The sequence below is a fragment of the Leptosomus discolor genome, chromosome 2, assembly GCF_034619465.1.
Source record: "Leptosomus discolor isolate bLepDis1 chromosome 2, bLepDis1.hap2, whole genome shotgun sequence".
Classification (NCBI taxonomy): domain Eukaryota; kingdom Metazoa; phylum Chordata; class Aves; order Leptosomiformes; family Leptosomidae; genus Leptosomus; species Leptosomus discolor.
In genome coordinates, this window is record NC_141392.1 from 87,408,282 (window position 1) to 87,430,591 (window position 22,310).

The 22,310-nt window shown below is 44.4% G+C and overlaps 2 protein-coding genes across 2 annotated transcripts; both read right to left on the minus strand.

Moving 5' to 3' along the window:
• Window positions 1-7,621: 7,621 nt before the first annotated feature.
• Window positions 7,622-14,971, minus strand: C2H6orf163 (chromosome 2 C6orf163 homolog). Its single transcript, XM_086460462.1, has 6 exons — window positions 14,824-14,971; window positions 12,626-12,703; window positions 10,144-10,211; window positions 9,485-9,687; window positions 8,080-8,108; window positions 7,622-7,896 (listed from the first exon to the last, which is right to left on the minus strand). The coding sequence occupies exons 1-6, from the start codon at window positions 14,969-14,971 to the stop codon at window positions 7,622-7,624; spliced, it is 801 nt and encodes a 266-aa protein (XP_086316588.1).
• Window positions 14,972-19,711: 4,740 nt separating this feature from the next.
• On the minus strand, window positions 19,712-21,994 carry SMIM8 (small integral membrane protein 8). Its single transcript, XM_086461395.1, has 3 exons — window positions 21,962-21,994; window positions 20,847-20,988; window positions 19,712-19,948 (listed from the first exon to the last, which is right to left on the minus strand). Exons 2-3 carry the CDS (start codon window positions 20,964-20,966, stop codon window positions 19,790-19,792), a joined length of 279 nt encoding a protein of 92 aa, XP_086317521.1. The 5' UTR covers window positions 20,967-20,988; window positions 21,962-21,994; the 3' UTR covers window positions 19,712-19,789.
• Window positions 21,995-22,310: the final 316 nt, after the last annotated feature.

Here is a 22,310-nt window from a genome sequence, read left to right on the forward strand (position 1 = left end):
CTGCCTTGTAGTCCTGCAGAACCTTGAGGAACATTGACACTTGAGCTTCAGTGCTGACCCAGCTGGCATTGAGAAACTCGCCTTGCCAATGCTGGAAATATTTCAAGTGTAGTTTAGTGCTTTGACATACCTGAGACACATGCACCCTGGCTCTTTTGGGTTACTGAATTTGCAGGATTCAGATATTTTCTGACACTTTGCTGTAGAGTTTGCCAGCAACTCTTCATAAAGGTCTTCTTCATAAGTGCCATAAGCTACACTTTCCTTTTCCTAGGACTGCACATCTTCAGACAACTTGGATGCATATTCAACCATGGCAGCTCCTACTATAACTTGCCAAGAGCCTCCACAAGTTTCTGCTATGGATTTTTCAAACATTTTCTGCTGAAGTAGCAGGTGAGCTATATAAATGATTCATTTCTAACTCATTATCTTGCACCCATGTGTGTTACTATAAAGACTGTAAAGCAACCTTAGCCATAAAGTGTCTTAAATACTGTGAGCTGGTGCCCAAAAGAAAAAGTGCTCCTTTTTTATCTAGCTAAACAAGAATTGAGAGAACGTTGGCTTTGAGACTGCAGTTAGTCAAAACCTTCTGTTGGTTCTACATAACAACAAACTAATGAAAAGGCTTGAAGAAGCACTATGATTTCCCTTTGCAGTAACTTTTCAGTGTTGTATCTTCCTCTTCCTCAAACACAAAGGGCTCTTTTCTTCTGTATTGCATTTCATAGGCAAATCTGATTAAAACCAAAATTGGTTTCACTCACATTCTCATAACCATGCACTCATAAGCAAGAATATGCTTGTACCCAGGTGGTCTGCCCAGGATTCACTGTGGTGACACAGGGGACAAAGGACCATACTTGTCATGTTCTCACTGTATCTCCTGGGCTAGAAGTCAGGTTAAAGGGAATGGGGCACAAGCACAGCAGTAATGCATTACTTGCACACACGCTACTTGCACCATCTAAGAACACTGCTGTTTGAATTAATATTTTATGAAAACCTGTTGAACACCCCTGCATTAAGCTTTGAATCTAGAAAATAAGGTTAGGGAGACCTTCTAGCTAGCTTACTTTAGTTAACAAGTGCTGGCGTCTTGATTCATCCACCTTGCAGCCAGTGAGAGTGACAAGCCAGAAAGAGCAAGTATTTGTCAGCCAGAAGTAAGATGTTAGACCTTTGAGGAATAGGTTTGGGACCTTCAAGAAACACTTTCCAAGGCTATTTAAAGCTCTGTCTGTAAACAACAGCTTATGTAGATCATTTATCAAGTCAGGCTGGGAATGTAAGAGAATGTGTATCCTGCTGAACAGTATTTTAAGAGTCGAATCCCCAGTCATTTTTTCATGACAGTCAGCTCTAAAGGTTTAATGCAATTAAATGTTCTAGTCCAGGTAACACTTCTAAGAACAGACCTCCTCTTATTACAATGACCTTTATTTCAAAAGTCTCCAAATTTCATTCCTGTATACCAAGGAGGTGTTTATAATACAACAGTACACAAAAAAATGGTTTCCTCAAAATATAGGAAAGGGTACCTTCAAGTAGAGATTATGGTTGCTGTTAGAAATGTCCTTTGTAACTGAGAAATGATATGCAACACCTGAAAAGTCACCAAACGTGAATGGTGAGGTTGTTCATCTAGAAACAAGAGAGCAGAAAACAGGTTTGATGGATGAGATGGAACCATCTAGTCAGTTGACCCATTTCTTGCAGACAGACAGAATTAGTATTTTAAAGGGAATGTCACAGAAGGGCTTCAGGTGCTCACTAGAATAGCTAAGTGCCTCGGCATCAGATTCCTACTGATATAATGAAATTATAAGATTCTTCAAGGTGAAGTTTAAGCTGAAGGTCCAGGTCACTGACTTTTAAATCCAGATTGAAAATCAGAACTGACTATAAATCACAATTACAAACCTCATACTAAAGAGGGATGATCAGAAACATATCAAAGATGGTTAACACCTTAGGTATAGAGTCAAAGCAGCTCAGATGCTAGCCTCAGAGTTAAACGACTCTCTTCCAAACCCTAGTACTTGGCAGGTAAAGAAAAAAAAAAAACCAACCCCACAACAGTCAGGAATCATTGTGGGATGCGATAAGCAGCACAGGGAAGGGATTGCACCTTTTGTGGCTAGCAACAGTAGCACCCAGAGCCTTGCAATTAATCTGGCACCAGCAGTATAGGTTCCTGAGAAGCTGCAGGAGGAGACAGAATGAAGTGGAGCTCAACTTCAGCCAGCAATATCCATTTATAGTGTGGCTAAAGTTTTCAAATAAACAAACTGAAAGTGCCTGTGCCTTTTGGGAAGTTTATTGGAATGTAATCTTGTGAGAAAAATAATGGAAAGATATGGTGCTTGGACACGCTGACATGTAGGATTTTTCTCTAGTCACTCAAGTTTTAGGACAAGCGTAACAGAGGATGGCAGCTGTATATTGGCAAAGTCCAAGTATGCAGAAGAAAGGCAAGATCCACTAATAGAAATGAGACAGCCATACTCAGAAGAAGCCAAAACGAAGTGCTATAGACTGTTTTAAAAAGAACAAGACAAACTGTTGATGATCAGCTAGAAGAAGAGCCAAGATTTGGGCAGGCCATGTCACAGCTGGGGTACAGCAGTTTTATTTATTCTTCTACCTGGAGTTAGTTTACTAGCTGTTGTTAGTCAAGCTGTTTACCTAAGTCTTGGTTTGCTCACTGGCCCAAAGAAAGCTAAGGTGACATGTTAACTGCTAGTCCCAGTAAACTGCAATGGAGGAGGCACACTTTTCTTCACTCCTCAGGATGTTTCTATCATTGTTGTTGGCCCAGCCTTCCTTCTAGGACTTGTCTTTCCCTCTGGTCACTGCTGACATGTCCCCAGGCAGAACCCTGCCTAGATATCCCCAAAACACCTGCGTACCGTACCTACCAGCCAACACTAACGCCAGCTGTTCCAGCATCTGCATCTCCCACCAGTCACTTGATGCATTTTGCGATTAGTCGCTCATATTCCTTTATTCAATCAGCATTTTAACTAGCAGCAAACATAACCCTGAACTGTTGTTAATTAAGCCCTGCAAAGGAAATCACATCAGTGACTTAAATCACAGTTACTCAGTTTATATCTGTGTGGGTACACTACGTCCGTGCATAGGCAGAGGGTATTCGTTCTGCGGTCTGTTGCCCGTGAAGCGCTGCGGTTCCTTAATTGCCTCACACACACAGGCAGTGTGCACTCACACTCCAAATGCTACCAGCATCATTAGTTCCTTTCACACTTCATTTCTCCATGCCAGGCATTCAGAGATTTCACAATCTGCATATCCTCCTTTTAAGACATCACAGATCTCTTCTGCAGACCTTTGAGGGACTAATGAGCAAGATGTCTCTAGTTTATTAATTAGCTGCTTATCAGCCATACTGCACAGCTCCCTACTAGTTCAGCTGCTCAGCTACAGTAATTAGACAACCCACTTTTCAGTCTTTTATAGCATTGCCTTAGACAGAGAGTTTCACTGTTCCTGAGACCATGGTACTTTCTGGCAATTTTAGACATCTCCTGAATGACTAATAGAGAAATCCCGCTTTCTGTATTATTCACTGCAGCATTACAGCTCCCCATTCTAGGTTTTGTCTCATGCACTCCATCGACAATATGTGCCATCACCAGTACCCTAGCATCCAGATGTTATCTGAAAGCTTCTTTATTTGCATCATTCAGACAAACGGTCAAAAAGCATGTATTCACACTCTCTCTGATTCAGAGTGCAAGTAAAGTGGGTAGTGTTACTTTTCATGCTGCAGTCCTTCTCAGACAGGAACAAAATCAAGCCAACAAACATATGCTGTCTCTGCTTCATACAACGAAAGGCTTGCTTGTATGTCTGAACTCCTGATTTTTATTAGCTAGCAATTGCTTGTGTACTCACAGATTCCATTAGTTAAGTATCTGACACGCAGAAACTTAGAGAATACGAAAAATGGCCTTTTTTTTCAGCTTGCCAGTCAAACATAATTAATATTTTGCAGTGAGTACAACTAGAAGGGAAAAAAAAATCCCTTAAATCAGGCTTAGTTAGATGCTATACTTTCTAAAATTTCCTTGAAATACCAAACAGTGTCCATGTCAAATGGCTCTCCATAGCGATTCTACTGCTTGCTATCTCATCTATCCATTTATACGGCTGAGCTATTCACTTAGGCCAAGCTGTGGCTCCTTTCATCTCTACACAACCAAGCGCACAGGCTTAAAAGGACATGCTGTTTCTAAGCAGAGCCAACACAACTTCTTCACCTTGACATTTGAAAGCAGTAAAACAAAATGGTTTTCCTTTCCCAAAAGGCAATGAGAAGCAACACCAGTGTCTGACAGATTGTTATATGCTGTATGTACTGTGCATACACTGGTAAGTCTACCCCAGGGTGTGCCTGCAGTATACACATGTATAGACACAGCTGACCAGATCTTGAGACCCTTGCTGCCGGTCTCCAAACATGCCCCCAAGGCTGTAGGTCAGGAGGGGCCTGGGATGTGCACTCACAGGGGCCCTTGGTCCTTGGTCTCATCTGGATGACTGAGGTACCCAGGACTAAGGTCCACCACAGAGAACGCTTACCCCTGTAGACAGCCACAGTCTGTATCAGTCGCTGCCACTGTATCCCAGATAAGAAGTGGGCTAATCCTGTAAGACAGGGTGACTTCTTTTTTTCTGAAACAAATGCTAACAGTAAGGCACTGTAGAAGCATATGATAATTATATTATATCCTTTCCAGCAGAGAAGAACAAAAAAATCTACTCATCTATCACTGTAAGAGAACTTGAACTGTTTGTTCCAAGGGGAGCTGAAGCACTTCTTCATCATCATCTTGGTTTTCTGACAAGCAAGATGCAGATTTGCCCTTCACGTTACCTCAGGCACAGGCACAGGCATGCGAACAGCATGTCTGGTAGCTGGTCCAGACTTACGATCTTACCAGCAGCCAACCCTCAGATCTCACAGCCTCCCCACTCACTGGCTTTGACCACCTGGTCCATCAAGTAGCCAGATCTCAGATGCTTTGGTGTCTCCAGTATCTTAGATTTACAGCCACTCCATCGCTTGGCTCCCACACCTCTTACCCTATTTGTCAGCTAGCCCGTCTCGATATTTGCTAGTGGCTACACACCGACATACGTACCCACATAATATGCACTCCAGTCTCTCCAGTTGCTGGCACCCTGAGCCCACAGATCCTGTCACCTGTGGTCCAACTCCAGCTGCCAGCAGGTAGACCTCCATGCATCCACTGGCACACAGAGAAAGCCCTGCACCCAGGAAAAATTCGGAACAGAGTTCAATGAGAAGACAAGACAGACAGCACTGATCAGGTGCAGGGCATGGCTAGTTGTGACCAGCCTCTGTTTACATGTAACCAGCCTCTTTTATCCCCTTATCCCTCTCTTTTCCCACTTGTTTTCTTCCCCAAACCACCTTGATACCCCTTTCCTCACCTTTGGTTTTTTCGCTAAACATTCCGTAATAAGCCTTTGTACAATCCCCACACAATCCTAAGATGCTCTTCCCTGCATCTCATAAGGAGTCCCATACCTCCAGGCTGTATCCACCCTCAGTCTGAAAGGCGCTCCAGTCTCTCTAGATGACTCATGGTGATGGGTCTCACTCCCGGCCCATGGGGCTGACGCCCGCCTGGGTGCCCCGGGAGGGGCTGGATTGGAGGTTCTTTCCTCTGATGGGGTTGCTGGCGTTCCCCCAGCTGCCACTGTGCCTCTGAGCTCCACGGTGTGTGCTGAGGTGGGCCTTTAATCAGCTAACCCAACAGAGAGCATGTATCAGCTTTAGGTATCTCATGATGCAGCTGCTAGTACTTCAGTTCCAGTATTTTACTCCTGTAGTTTTCAAAATACATTTATGCTTAATGCACACGTAAATGTTTTCTTTAAAAAATGGTTTATAGAGCTTATGGAGTATTTCAGATTGTTGAAGAACTTTTAAGATCTGAACATGAGTTTTATCTTGGGCTCTGTGCAGTTTATGCATTTGATTAGACAACTGTGAACGTGAAGTTTGGATTCTTTTCATCAGGAGGATAAGAGGGGAAATGAAGAGGGAGCATTAGCTCTCCACAGAAAGAGCTTCCACAATTCAGTGAGGTACGGTTTTACAGGCATTTAAGTCAGAAATAGTGCCAGAGCACGCTAAATATCTGTTCAAAGTATTTTATATGAATTAAACGGTTCCACAAGAAAGCAGTGACTTCACTTGTCTTCACTTCTTAGTTTGGTAGAGTGATGGACATCAGTGAGATTATTCTCCTTTGTTGTTTTCTGGGGTTGTTTTTGAGTGGCCTGGTTTGGCTGGGACAGAATCCCAGGCCAGCCATGCCAGGCAGGCCGTCAGCAGTTTTGAGTCAGCCAGGGCAGCTGACCTGAGTGAGCTACAGTGGTAGCCCACACCATAATGTCATGGTCGTTATAAAGAGGGAAGGTTTGCTGAAGAAGGGAGCTCTTGGGGGGGTCCTCCTGGGGTTCTGTCTGCTCCTCCTCTGGCTTCTTCCTTCTCCCATGTCAACTGTGACTGCTGCGCATTTGTTTGTCTGAGTATAACTTTGTATGCCTTTGCTGGTATCGGTGCTGTTTCATTACATCTGTTTTCGCTTCAACTCACAAGTCTCCTTTCCTTTTCCTGATTCCCTTCCCTGGCTGGTGAGGGCGCAGTGGGTGATAGAGCCGCTGTTACAGTCTAGGCTCAGATACAGGCTAAATGTAGGCATTGATCATGGGGAAAGAAGGCTGCACAGCTTGCTTTCTCAAAAATTCCCTTAAACAAATGCCTATGGAGAGTATCCTTCACCATATTATACTTTCTATCATCTACAGTAAAGACCAGCTCCTTTACATTCCTCAGCTCACACTCAAGATGCTGTACAGGGTTTTCAGATTAACCAGTAACAAATGAGACGGACACAAAGCTTTGGTGAATATGAAGTGAATGCTGTGAGAAGTCTTATTACACAGTGAAGACAAATCAGATGTTTAGGCAGGTGGAATCTCAGATGCAATCATGGTATTGAGGCTGGCCTAAAGCCAGCTTTAAGCACATGTGAATAGATAAACTTTAGTCCTCCCACAGGAAAACTACTTTGCAGGCCTGCTAGCACACACTTTTTGCCCCAAAGCTGTGTCTCAAGCCAGGTGAATTTTCAGATCATGTAACCACTCACTGGCAAGTACTCTGCATAGACATACACACTGTTACATAGAATAACTACCCTGTAAATCTCAGAACTCAAGCTGCAGGTGTTCAAAGCCTGTGTGTCTTATTCCACATCCAAGTATTCATGGGCAGAGCCAACAGTCCTCACTGTCCAAGTGCTGATGCATAGCTAAGTGACAGATTTTCTGATCAGATTTTTTTCCTTCTCAAGAAGGACTCGGTAGGAAGCTCCTCAAGTGCTACATGTTCCAACCTCCGCCCTAGCATTTGCAAACCAAAAATTAATGCATCATTTCTAAGCATGGCTCATCATTTCATTATTGAATATAGTGGTGGTGATTTTTCTCTGCATCATTCTAATCACACTCATGTAATTCAGTGAACAGAGATGAATTTATTTCTCAGCACCGCCTATTTGTAGTTCTGTTTACCCACGGCTGTGAATCTCACACTTCTAATACTAGGTCTCTTAGATTCCTTGTCACCGTTCTCTGCTTCTTCTGGGGTGTCCATCTGTTCAAATGCTTTTCTGAATGGCAGAATAAAATCTGCTTGTCCAGGGGACAGGTTAGGAAATGTGGCATCAACATACTTTTGAAAAGTTTGTCTTGTTGCCTGTATTTCAGTTTCCAGGCTGTCCTTCCAATCTGTCATCTTTTTCAGTTTTTGTCCTGTTCTTCCGCTGCCTTCAGCGCAACCATTGCTTTCTCCAGCTCATCAAGATGTAGGGTCTTGGCTTCTTTGAGCTATTTTTCAGTCACAATCTGATTCTCTTTTCTTGCAATACTCAGGGCAATATTAAATCTCATGACATTTTCCTTTGTTTAGTTGCTCTACACTCTTATGATACACCTCCTCAGCTGACATACTTTCTTCTTTGAGTTGCTTGAAGTGCTTTCTATTTAAAAAAGAAAATGAAGAAAAGATTTGTACAGAACACCTGTTATTAAAGATTATTTAAAAAACAATTTAAGTCTATTCAGGTGGTTGTAAAACCTCTCTTACTCAACTATAAATATATGAATTCAGAACTTGATGTAAGACCTCTGAAACAAAATAAGGTAAAAAAGGCCACTGATGACACAGAGAAAGGCAGCTGCAGAAGATTCTATTTCTGCATGTGTTGCATCTAGCCATCATTTAATGATGCGTGCTTCCAAATAAACAAATATAAAGGATTACCCTTTCACTCTTCATTCAGGTCTCTCTTTGAGCTAGCTCTTAAGTACACGCTGATTTTTCAAATAGACTTTGAACAATTCTGCCCCCAAGTAAAAATGCTGTCTTGAAGAGAAATCTAAGAACAGATTTCGAGACTACAGACTCATCTGTAATTTTGTTTAAGTGGTACTGAGAGTATCTTTGTGCTAGCACATCAGTAATAGAACATATAATTTGTATTATGTGGTCAAAACATTATGGGTGCTATTCACCAGAGCTGGCTCAGGGACATATAAAGAATGGTGCATCAGGCATCTATTAAGGTTACCAAGCCAGATACTTCAATGTAGAGAGAACAGCATCACTTTGCTGGAGGTATTTTTGCAGAACTCTGCTAACATGAGCAGTTAAAGAGACCAGCTAAGTTTATGCAGAATGCGATTTATCTTTGTCAGAAAGGGCATGTTTTAATAGTGAAAATGAAGGCATTAAATAATGGGTAAAAACTTCAGCGTGACTCTGTTCAGAGGAAAAAAAAAAAAAAAAAACATCTTGCAAAGGGGTTCACCTGAACTTTCATTGTGAGAGTATAGTGCTATTTTGTTGTTTGCACTGTCAAAAAAATTAAATGTATTCTACTCTTAAGGAAAAGGGCTGTGTCATTATTTTGACATCAAAGCTGTTTAATTCACAACACTTAATCTACACTGGTAGAATCTCCTGTGACTGGCAGATCTGCATATGAACACATCTTTTTCAGTTTTGCATAGATGTCATGAATGGCACAATAGGCCCCTAAGATCTTTATTTCTGATGCCTCTAAATCAGCCATAAAAAGCAAAACTTTTTGATTGGCTTTGGTTGGCTTTGTGGTACTTTCTTCGTGATACCTGCTTTTAGGAACAAAATGTGTTTTATTTCTACATGGTGTGTCAGTGAGAGCGATCCTGCAACCCTTACTGGTCACTTGACATTTCCAAATGTGTTTTTTTTCTAAACGGTCTAGTGATCTTTTCTTAGAAGACCCGCATCTGACCAACACTGATGCAATTATGGTCATTTTCTTTAGCAGAGCATGTTTGCTAGCCAAGTCAGGGGAAATGCTAAGAGCACCTGTGCTGCCTGGCTGCTTCCTTCAGGGCCGCCTCCCTCTCCTGTTTCCTGGCTTCAGCCACTGCTTGCATCTTCTCCCGGGCACACTCCATGAGGGCGCGCTGAAGTCTGTGAGCCATGCGCTGCTCTGCAGCTTCAGTGTCTCTCTTCCGCACATCCTCCATGTACTTCTGCATCTCTGCCTTCGCCTTCCTCACCTCTTCCTTCAGCAAAGTTAAAAGTAGATGTAAGTACTGACAACGACTTATTGTTCAGTTGTCTTTAAACAATCCCCAGGAAATCCCAGCAGAACAGTCTTCAGGAAAATATTACAGGGCAATTACAGTGATTTATTGTAGCATTATTCCACGTAATCTATGTTTTCTACATAAGGCAAAAAAAGGTCCCTGATATATTTTCTTCACAAGCTCATACAGCCAGTGGCACGGTTTTAGAGTGAGACGGAGAAGAAGCCTGGTCCTTGGTATGCTTGTCAGCAAGGTATTGCTTGGGTTGACACATAAAGGTATGACAACACTAATCTTAGGTGGTCTGGATGGACATACATACATACATCTGGAATCTCTGACAACTCAATATATACCAACATACCTCTGTTGCCATTACAGACCATGCTAAACCTGACCATCCAGGAAAGCAATCCCACCCACCTAACTCACTGCCCAGTGATCTACACTGCTTCGCCACCATTCACAGTTCTTTCCAAGATCCCTGACAAGTGCATCCTCTGTGGAAGTGGCAAGACACTATTGGGAAAGCTCTGGCTGCTTAGATCTTGCTGGGTTTTCTAATACAGGATGAGCAGAGTTACATGAGGTCTGCCATGAATCTCTTGCACACCCATGTACAAGCTCTGTATTCTGTGTATTTTTGTGGACACTGGTTGTCTACTTCTGGCAAGTGGAATGACAAATAATAGGGCCTGCCTACAAGAAGCCTAACTAAAACCCTTTGACCATTAGTGGTGGTGGAACAGCCACACCAGCACTGCTGCGAAAAGCCATTCCTGAGGCTATCAACTGAAAGCAGTTGTCTTTCACCTATCCTACATATAAAAACCCACTTCAGTCACTCATTCAGTGACATGTTTTGTTGGCTGCCACTACCTGTTTACTTAGGCAGATGCTCAGTAAATTTTGGGCCACCACCTCTCCAAGCTAGTTGCTAGTGAGCAGTTAGCTCACTGTTAACACACCTCTTAAAATGCACTGCAAGAAACACAAACCACCAAATCTAAAAGATCTTGTGATTACTTTAGTTATGTCTGTCTCTTTCGTTTCAGCTGCAGAATTTTGTACCTGTTCCCTAGTCCTTAGTCACTGGAGCCAATGTTATCAGGACAAATAGTACATGTTCAAATCCTGAGCACTCAGGTCTACAAAGATATATCGTAGGCTTATGGCAAGTAATTGAACAGTTAAACACGAGGAACTGAGCTTCTGCCAACTATTGTCAGCAGATGCTACGACAGCAAAAGACAGAGCTCCCTTGGAAAACAGCTCCATAAAATGGAATGAACTCAGCCGGAACCTTAAGACCACTGTAAACCTCCCTGCTTTTCCTCTTGAGATGCCAAGCACATGGCTTTGCCTGCCTGCAGTATAAACAGATAGCTATTTAGAAACTTGTTTAAAATAAAATTCCAAAGCAAAACCCTTCAGCAATTCTCTGTGTGCCCTTCATCCACCAGTGGGAGGCTGCATAATTAAGGATGACAGGTGGTAGATGGACGGCATAGCACCCAACTGAGGAGCGCTTGGATGCTCTACTGGTAGAAAGCCCTGTGAAGCAGTGCAGAAAGCAGGAAGGCTCAGATCCAGAAGGCAGTTGCCTTCCTTTCTTTTGGTATACCTCAGAGTCTTTTCTCAGGTACCCAAACAGACACATAAAGCACGTGCTAAGCATATCCAGAAATTCAGTTGGCGTGCTTTATTTAGGAATATACATAGGCTGGCAGTTTGCCTTCTCCACCACCCCACTTAGCGTCCAGGTTCAGCAGATCAGTTAAACATCTTTCTAGCTCTGATGGATGTGAAACTTCAAGACGGATTTAAAGTTAAGCCCATATTTAACTGCCCTTAAGGAAAGCACCTAATCAGGTTCAGTGGCTGGCTGAATCGAGGCCTGACAAAGGATTTTGAACAAAGTCCACAAACTTCATTCAATTAAAAAAAATGTGAAATGTACTGAAAGTGAACTAAAAATCCAGCTAGCTCAAGCTCATGTCTCATCTAGCACAAAGACAAAGCCAGTTATCTTTCAGGCCAAGTTGAAGTCACCTTTCAAGCCAAGGTCTCCTAGCACTAAAGTTCAAATCTCAGATGAATGAAGGTCCTGGTTATGGCAAGTATTAAAATAAAACTTTTTTTTTTTTTTACACAGAATGACATTCTTGGTTGTCAGACACATGGTTCTTTCATGCTGGCTATTTCCAGCATGTAATGAAACCAAACTGGTTCATATATTTAATTCCTTTCCAAGTTTTTGTTTAGGGTCTTGTACAAATGCACTGTGGTTAGCAGCTGCCTCTTTGATAGCTTTATCCACTGCATCTTCCTTGTGCATTTCAGCCTTTAAAACAAGTTATTATTTAAGTATAGCTGCTCACATTCTGTTATCCTATTAAGATGAAGCAGAGGTTACATAACCCATAGTTCTGTATTTTCTATTTAAGAAATGGGAGCAAGTTAAATTTAAAACCAGATGGCAAAATACATTTTGGCCCATTTGGCAATTTTATTGCAGTGATTCCTGTTAAAACGTGGCCACACAATAGCATTGAGCCGCCACAGTTGTAACCATTATACATATATATAACATAAAGGGCAGTTTCAGAATCTTATATAACACTATGGGGAACTGCTTTAACAACCAGTAACTTCTGTGTGCTTTAGAGGCCATTCTGAGACCAGATGTAAAATTTGTTACTAATTCAAAGTATGCTTTGTTGTGGTCAGAAACTGGAGAAATATGTGCACCCAGAAACCTGTGAACAAAGGAGGAGCTGAAATTAATGACAGCTCTATACCAGTGACCTCAAAGCTCTTTATTAACTGTCTATGCTATAGCAATTATTCCAAAGAATAATCAGCATTTAAATGACAGGGGCATAATTTAGTTTACCTGAGAACAAAGTTCAGCTTTCATTTTTTTCAATGTACTCTTGTATCTCTGCTTCCTTCTTTTCATGTTGCTTTTGTTGAATGTCTGCTCCAATCTCTGCACAGAGATGATGGACAGCAACCAGCCTGCAGAAACCCCTGCCTCTCTCCCGACTCCACAGCTGAATTAAAAATCAAAAGGCTAAAAAACACGCACCCTCATTTCACATATAGGAAACCACAATTATTATTGCTTGTGCAATTCCATAAATTTAATAGGAAGGTGCTGAACCCCACTCTCACCCCCTAGGCAAGGCTGCACAACAGGAGAGCAGCATGGGTGTCCTGCCTGACTCCTTGTCCTGATGGCCATCCACACGACCCAAGAAATGGGTCAGTCCTCAGCCTTCTAGGGAGTGATTCACCCATTTCTGTCTGCAGCTGAATTTTGCAGCAACTGTGAGGAAGGCTTTGCTCCCTTTAGAGGCTACGGGTGAGACAGCGCCCTCTTCGGCTCCCTGTGCCCTCAGAGTCCTCCAAGGCTTTCGGCCACGTCTCTTGCCTCGAGATGCCCTCAGATTCCTTCATGCCACCCTTGTGGCACACAATAAATATTCTCAGGGGGCTACGGAGAATATTTCAGGTGTTTGGAACAGAGTATGCATATACAAAGCAAACCTTGTGTCTCCAGGGCTGCTGTGCCTGTCCAGGGCCCAAGCAGCCCCAGTGCTGCAGGAGCACATGTATTCCCTTCTAGAAAGCGTGAGAGAAGCACCACGGAGCCAAGCCACACTGCTTCACAGGGCCTAGGCCAGGGGTGCTCCCTTTGGCAACATGGGTGGGGTCTAAGTAAGACGTCAGCATCACCATCTCCTCCTGTGGACATGCTGTGAAAGCAAACACGTAGCCCTGCTAACTCATTTGAAAGGCTGGTCTTCAGCATCAAGGATTGCCCAGAAGAGAAGTCACTGCAGAGGGAGGTGGATAAAGATGCCCAAAACTCCCCCCCCCCCGCCCAGTAGTACAGTAGTATTTCAGATCCTCCCCCCTCTCCCTTTTCTACTCAGTGCCAAGCCTGGGCATTGCTTTGGATCCCATTCTCTGTGCTTGACAGGGCCAGAGAGTCACATTCTCCTGGGTTATTACAAAGGAAAATGGAACAGGAATAGAGCCACAGGCGATCTAACTTTCACACAGCCACTGGAGGATTAAGTCTCCCTCTTTCACTCCAGTCTTCTTCCCCACTCCACATGGGTGCGCAGAGTCCTCTTACGGAGCTAACACATGGAGCTAAGTACCTGGAAAACAGTAGCAGGATGGGACAAAGGGATCAACTGGTTTAAATCAGCAAAACAGAAGTCCAACAGTGCATAAATCTTAGCAACAAGCATGTTGTGCTGTGACTGCATAGCTTTTCCCCAGTCCGTTACATTAAGCAGTAAAGAGAAAATAATTTAAAAAGAGACTGCCTCCGGTCTTTCGGGCGTGTTTTACTCCGTGTGTCGACGCAGGGCTGAAGCCTCGTGTTCTGAGACACGGACGGTACTCACGCTGCTGCTCGGGCTCTCTGTACACTGATAACCTCTTGATATTGTTTAAAATAGAAACCAAGCACACTCCTCTTCACAACGCACATTAATTAAAATGCACAACATGATTTCTACAAAACTTTACACTGCTGATCAGAAAGCTCTATGACAGTTAGGCGTGGCGTATAAAGATACTTCAGATTCTTGCTAGATCCTCAAACATATGAATGCTACCATATGCTTTCCTTCATTGTTATGATTGCAGTATGCCAGAAAAAAAATCAAACCTCAAGAGGCTCTACAGAGCCTCAATCAGCAGTCAGAATCAGGTATAAGAAGGCAGGATTCAGGATAAAACATCCCAGCTATGTCCTCGTGAAGGGTGAGGGGATGACCTTTGCAAATGTTAAGTCAAGCATAGTTCTTCCCAAACTACTTGAGCCTTAGAAAACATTTGCTAACGGTCTTACAGCTAATTCTCTTTTGCACTTCATTAATCCCAAATCCAAATGCCTTCATGCACCACAGGACAGCTGACCCTGTCTCTTCTCTGAACATACTGGATTTATTAATATTCAGAAGGTAAGTGCAGTTCTTTCTTACCAAGGTGCAAATGCTTTCATGACTGTCAAGAACAGGTGGATACAACAGCTATTGGAGTTTTCCTAAATCTCAGATTGTGAGGAAAGGATTTCAGAAACAAATTTACCCAGTATATCACTATGAGTGTAATAACGTGTTCTGAAAGGCTTATACTCCCGAATCCGATCAAAAGTAGCGTTGGAAGATGGTGGTGGGATTATTTTTGAACATACTGCACAACAAACAAAGGAGTCCAGATTGGGACTTCTAATCATTGTGGTGTTCTAGGATTTTTCTGTAACACAGTTACTAAAATGTCGGAACTCTATTCCTGATAGATCTCTTGCTTGCAGGCAAAATGCTTGTCATTGCTACAGAAAACATAGAGGCCAGTGAAGACAGAAAAATCATTGACCTTTACTTTTTACCAAATTAGCCGAAACATCTGCCTTCAGATTAGGATTCACACACGCTGACAGCTCAGCAACATGCTGTGGGCAGATGATGAAGGAGGGTTGTATGAAGTGAGCCCTTCCAGCCCTAATACAGCTCCCTGCGTAGCAACTGTTACTGGGCAGGGCTGGCTTTGCCCACAAAGAACTAACTTTCCTTGGCAATAGTGGAGCAGCGTCACAGCAGGCTTTGGCTCTCTAATGCACTTTTTTTTTGTTGTTGAATGTCAACAATTCCTGTTCAAACCATGTAGTCTAAGGAGATTTTAGGAGCAGTACAATAGCTACTGTTTCAGATATTTGAACTATAGCATTTTGTTGCTGTTCTTGTTAAAGATGTGAAAGCCAGCACAGACAATAAGGAATTGGCAAAAAACCTGAAAGAGCTTCTGCCTGGAAAATTAATAAATACAGAGAAGCTCCTTAATAATAAGGACGAGTCTAAATGCTCACTCTTCCTTCAGCCTGGGCAGTTCTAAATTAACCTGGCTAGCAGGACTTGACTCTAGCCAACAGACACGAGGCCCCATCTCAGACAGCTTTCCTATGAAGCGCCACTGGCATGCACATCACCTAGACCCTGCCCAGGTCAGTCCAACACCTTTATCTTTCACCCCTCCGCCCCTCTTCCTTTCCCTCCAGATCCATATTCACTTCACAAAATATAGTTCAAAATTTTGAGAATGCAAATTCTGCATTATTCCCAAGTATGTGAAAATGAGAGACTGGGCCTTCTCACTTCGAATCACCTGCAGGTATAAGGACCAAAGTGTATATTTTAAAAGCCTGCAGAAAATCAGGTGAAAGTACTTACTGTAGCACTGATTTTGAAATAATTAGTTAAATCTACGCAAACATATGAGACTCGTGCATTTTAATGAACTGAAGAGAGCTAAAATCCTATGTGACTGCCTTTAAAAGAACAGATTAATTCCAAAGATCCATCACATCCTGACAAACAAAACATATGCTACAGGATATACACAGCATGTGGTAATTCTGAATATCTGACCAATTCACCTGGAAATTCCTTCACCAACCAAAAGGCATGTAGTTTCCTCACCTGCATGCTTTTGGATTTGCCTAGGACCTTGCTGTTGCGAGGCAGCTAGGCTCACTGAGGGGAATAGGCTTTTAAAGGCTGTAAAAATGACAATTTTTTATATCTTTATCAAAGACAGAGCTCACTTCCCTGCTCAGGAAGGAGGCAGCCAAACCAAGGCCCAGCTGTATTGAGGATAACTATAAAACATGAACAGGAGGAAAATCGTAGGTTCAAAGCAAAGGATTTAGAGGGAGATACAGAGAAATTCCATAGAGCAACTGCTGTCCCTCAAGGCAGTCAATCACCTTTTTTATCTTCAGTTACAAAATCTTTCAATAACAAACACCAAAGCAGTTCCCGGAGTAGCAAAGCAGATGTCCCGGCACGTTCTTTCTTCTTTGGTCTGACAGAAGCCACCTTGTCCAGAACAGGGTTAACAGAGAGGTCTCTCAGCTTCGTGGGAGCCGTTGATGGGGTTGTAAATATGAGGAACTGAATGGAAAAACGCAACGAGGACATTCATAAGGGTCTGTGGTAGATAAAGGGCAAACAGACTGGTGTGTGCCCTCGCACCCCGTTCTGGAGTTTGGTTAATGCAATACTGCCTAGGAAATGCCGGACACACAGAAGCAACAGGAGAAGCTCAGAGAAGGAGGCCTCTGTGCTGTAACAGGGAAGCACCCACCTGTAGAGTTTGCTCAAGGTAAAGGCTCACAGGGGACCCCCTCACGTGCCACGGAAACGCCACAGCGCCCACCTGCCCTCCAGCCAGGCACACAGTGGCACCAGCCGGCACACTGCCAAGGGTCGCCTCCACCTGCACACGGGGCTCGGGCAAGACTGGCCCTGTTCAGGTGGGCGCGTTCTTCTCTCTGTAAGAAACTGTTGATTTTAGACTTTCCATTCCTTATTTTGAGCTCAGTAACCTGTAGTAAATGAATGTTCTATAACCTAGCTTGGCAATACAGAGAAATTTAATTTTTGAAGGCAGCTTAAATAAACTAGTCCTGCTGACCAGTCAAGAACACTACACAAGCTCTGGCTAACCTGGAGTTACAGAATTACAGAACGTTAGGGGTTGGAAGGGACCTCAAAAGATCATCTAGTCCAACCCCCCGCCAGAGCAGGAGCACCCAGAGCAGGTCACACAGGAACGCGTCCAGGCGGGTTTTGAATGTCTCCAGAGAAGGAGACCCCACAACCTCTCTGGGCAGCCTGCCCCAGTGCTCTGTCACCCTCACCATGAAAAATTTTTTCCTTATGTTAATGTGGAACCCTCCTGTGCTCCAGCTTGCACCCGCTGCCCCTTGTCCTGTCATTTGCCATCACCGAGAAGAGCCCGGCTCCATCCTCCTGACACTCACCCTTTATGTATTTATAAACATTGATGAGGTCACCCCTCAGTCTCCTCTCCCTTAGCCTTTCATCATAAGGGAGATGTTCCACCCCCTTCATCATCTGTGTGGCTCTGCGCTGGACTCTTTCAAGCAGTTCCCTGTCCTTCCTGAACTGAGGGGCCCAGAACTGGACACAGTATTCCAGATGGGGTCTCACCAGGGCAGAGTAGAGGGGGAGGAGAACCTCTCTCGACCTACTGACCACAGCCCTTCTAATACACCCCAGGGTGCCATTGGCCTTCTTGGCCACGAGGGCACCTTGCTGGCTCATGGCCATCCTGCTGTCCGCCAGGACCCCCAGGTCCCTTTCCCCTACGCTACTCTCTAACAGCTCAGCCCCCAACCCATACTGGTCCATGGGGTTGTTCTTTCCCAGATGCAAGACTCTACACTTGCCCTTGTTGTATTTCATTACATTTCTCCCTGCCCAGCTCTCCAGCCTGTCCAGGTCTCTCTGAATGGCAGCACAGCCTTCTGGTGTGTCAGCCACTTCTCCCCAGTTTTGTGTCATCAGCAAACTTGCTGAGGGGGCACTCTGTTCCCTCATCCATGTCATTGATGAATATATTGAATAGTACTGGTCCCAGTACTGACCCCTGGGGGACTCCACTAGATACAGGCCTCCAACTAGACTCTGTCGCATTGACCACAACTCTCTGACTTCTCTCCTTCAACCAATTCATGATCCACCTCACTACCCGATCATCCAGACCACACTTCCTCAGTTTAGCTGCGAGGATGCTGTGGGAGACGGTGTGAAATGCTTTAATGAAATCAAGATAAACCACATCCTCTGCACTCCCATCATCTATCCACCTGGTTATGTCTTCATAAAAGGCTATCAGGTTGGTCAAACATGACTTCCCTTGGTGAAGCCATGTTGACTGCTTCTAATGTCCCTCTTATGCTTGATATGCCTAGAGACAGCACCGAGGATAACTTGTTCCATCACCTTTCCAGGGATGGAGGTGAGGCTGACCAGTCTGTAGTCACCTGGGCCCTCCTTCTTGCCCTTTTTGAGGACTGGAGTGACATTTGCTTTTCCTTCAGCCCTCAGGCACCTCACCTGTTCCCCACGACTTACCAAAGATGATGGACAATGGTCTAGCAATGACGTCCACCGGCTCCCTCAGCACCCGTGGGTCCATCCCATCAGGGCCCATGGATTTGTGTATGTCCATCTTGCTTAACTGATCCCTAACCCAGCCCTCATCAACCAAGTCAAACTCCTCCTTTATCCTGACTTCCTCTGGGGCCTCAGAGGTCTGGGGCTCCTGAGGACAGTCTCCAGCAGCATAGACAGAGGCAAAGAAGGCATTCAGTAGCTCCGCCTTCTTTGTATCCTCTGTCACCAGGGCACCCACCTCATTCAACAGTTGCCTCTAGTGTTAGTTCTGTCTGCAGTGTATTTGAAGAAGCCCTTTCTGTGGTCCTTGACCTCTCTTGCAAGGCTTAACTCCGAGGAGGCCTTAGCTTTCCTAGTTGCCTCTCAAGTTACACACATCGATTGGCAAGCTCGTGCTGGTATGTTCACTGATCTGCTATATGATGCCAAACAGGAAGGTAACAGCTGACTTCTTCCTGCCTTTCTCTTGGCAGAAGCACTCGCGTCAGTTTGTCTCCTCGATCTAGCTACTGATCTTTTTTTTTGCATTTGTAAAGAAGAGTGTATTAACATCCAAGGATTATTTTGGCCAGTATTTTACAAATTCCATTATTAAATAAAACCCTTCAATGACTGCTTTATCAGATCTTTCCTGCCTTAAAATTATTTTCCTTGTTAATTATCAACTTTCAATAGATCAAGAGATCAACCTTTTCTTTTCACACACAATACATAATGCTTTCTGCTTAAAAAACAAGTCAAGCCCCTGTTTTCACTTAATCAAAGTGAAGAGAGAAGTGAGCAGAACTACCACGTAAATTTCTAAGGCATTTATCAGTCTTGACTGCAGGTCCAAGTTAACTGCATGTCTTCTGACACACTGGGGACATCGCAGACAGCAATTCTTAAAATCATTTTTATGTTCACGTGTATCTTAATTGCCATTTATTTGTACAGGCATGGCATTTTATAAAGGAACTTAAATTGGATTAAATAGCAAGAGAGACATTTATCCATTATTTCAATGGACAGAGAAAAAAATAATTGCCTTAAAAAGTTCTGTGACTAATTTGCTGATTTTCATTCTTATATTCTCAGTCCCACTTGGAAGTTTTCCTCCTCATATACGTGGACCCCTCACTGTCGATTGCTTCATAGAGATCCTTCTTATTCTCTACTGTTGCGTGCAAGTAACCAAGGTAGGCCACACAGAGGGTAATTGCCACGAGACCAAATGCCATCACAGGTTTGTTCTGGCAAGAAAAAAAAATTAGTCAAAACATTTTTCATTCAACACAAACATTACGTTCCTCTATCCTACCTTAGACAGCAAACAGTAAACTATGGCGATATCTACAAAAATCATCACTGCCTTCTTGCAGACTGATCCAAACGACTTTCATAAGCAGCAAGAAGGGAGACTCGATTTTCTGACAGCCAAAGGAATTCCCTTTGAGAAAGAAGACATTGCCCAGTGCTTTGTCTTTTGCTGGTTGCAAACGCTGCTTGAGCATGAATGAACAGGCCAAAACCAATTACTAAAGGTAACCATTAAAAATTTCTAACAGAATTCATCTGGATATACTACTGGGACACTGCACTCTGCTCCTGCCAAGCAACCTTGATTATATTCCTCCAGAACAGATCATGTATTATCATCACAAAATCTACTTTTATTATATGCACAAAATTTCATCCAGTCTTGCTGGGTTCTGCGAGTGTAAATAAAACTTGAATATCTTTAACTTAACTATAAAAGCAAGAAAAAGAAGAATAAAAAACATTGAAAAGCTACCGAAAATTCCCTCCTTTCCTATCAAAAAACTTGTATTTTATGATTTGTTCCCTTTTAAATGTTAAAGAAGGCTCCTACTACTTAATCTGTCAAATTACAGAGGTAATATGCCTGTAAACAGTCTTTCTGAAAGCAACTTGGCTAGGTCTGAAAGAATCAGACAATCTAACAGTGAATGCAAATTTCTGGGCTCTTAACAATCAGAGTGGAAAAAAAGGAAAAATATTTTTAGTTACATTACTGAGTGTTTGCATAACAAGAGATGGTTGCATAATGGACACAGAATTGTGATGATTACTTTAAAGCGACCTTGTCTCTCCAAGCATATTTAGTTTCTCCCACAATGACCCTCTTACAGGTTTAATGAAGAGCTCTGGGTTCACAGCTCGGAAGAGCATAGTTGTTTGAACATTCCTCAGTCCTGGTTTTCGCTCTTTGGGTGTTTCATTTTCATTTGGAGGTTTGGTGGAAGACATGTTAATTAATCTTGAATACTTCCTAAAAACAGAATTAAAAATAGGTGTCATTTTTCTAAAAAACCGAAAGAACTATGTTCACTGAACAGGAGTTTACACTCAGCTTGTCTTCTTACAGCAGGAATTTTTGTTTGTGCATTTATTAACGATCGCCTTTGGTGCTACCTAACATTCCCAGCTTATGCACACAGATTTTCAATCTTGTCAATTTTGTGCACCGTAAATTAACGTTTGGAGATGGACATCTTTATACAGCAAATATAAATATCCTGATAATGGGCTTGGGGTTTTTTACTTGCCTTTGGCTAATGCTTCAGCTACCTGTGGACCAAGCAGCAGCCTTCAGACCACTGGTTAAGACGACAATGCCAGGGCACATTTTTGATTCACTATCTTAAACCTTACATAAGACAGGACAGCCCACGCCCCGTTGCAGCGCAGTCACCCCAGCAGCCCTAGGAGTCGGGTCTCGCTTTTACACACAAGGGGCAGCTCACCCACGAGATGCCACCTGAGCCAACAAAACTCGCCCGTGGCTAACCCTGCCTAGCGAGGGGTGCAGGAGACACGGCGCTAAGGAGCCCCTGCCCCCTAGTTCCCACAAGCGGAGCGCAGCCGCGGACCCAGGGGCGGGATTCACAAAGTCAACCCAGCAAAGGCCCCGAGCCTCCTCCCGCGAGGCCCTCGGCACCGCTGGGCGCTCAGCGCAGCGCGCAGCGCGGCTGAAGGCGCCCACAGGGCCGCAGGGCGCCGCCCGGCCCACGGCCGGAAGGGCGGGAAAGGGCAGAAACCTCCCCCGGGGCGGGGAGGTGGCTCCCGACGCCGCTACCGGCTGTAAGCGGGGGACGAAGGGGGCAGTTTCCCTCCGGGAAAGCACGGCGGGCACCCCAGGGACACAGAGGTGCCTCACAGGGCGGAGAGTGACGTGCCCGCCCCGCGGGGCAGGGGGCGCCGTCCCACCCGCCCCCTCACCCTCCTCCCGCCCCGACACTCACCCCTCGCCGCGAACGGGCCCTCCCCGAGGGGGGGTGGGGGGTGGGGTGGAGTGGGCATGCGCGCTCGCGCCCCCTGCTGGGCGGAGGCCGCCAGCGCAGGCGGGAGGGGCGGGAGAGCGGCTGGGCCCCGCCCCGCCCGTCCCCTCAGGCGGATGGCGGGGCGTGGGGCGGCGGGGGCGGGTAGGAGGGATGTGTTGTTCTCGGCCGGGGCTGCGGTGTTCTGCCCCAAACGCAGCTCCAAATAATAAGCGGGAGGTGGGGGAAGAAGCTGGGTCAGTCGGTCGGTCGGAAGAGGAGCGCTTCACCGCCGAGACACCCCTCAGCGCCCGGGCAGGCCTGGGCCGCCCCG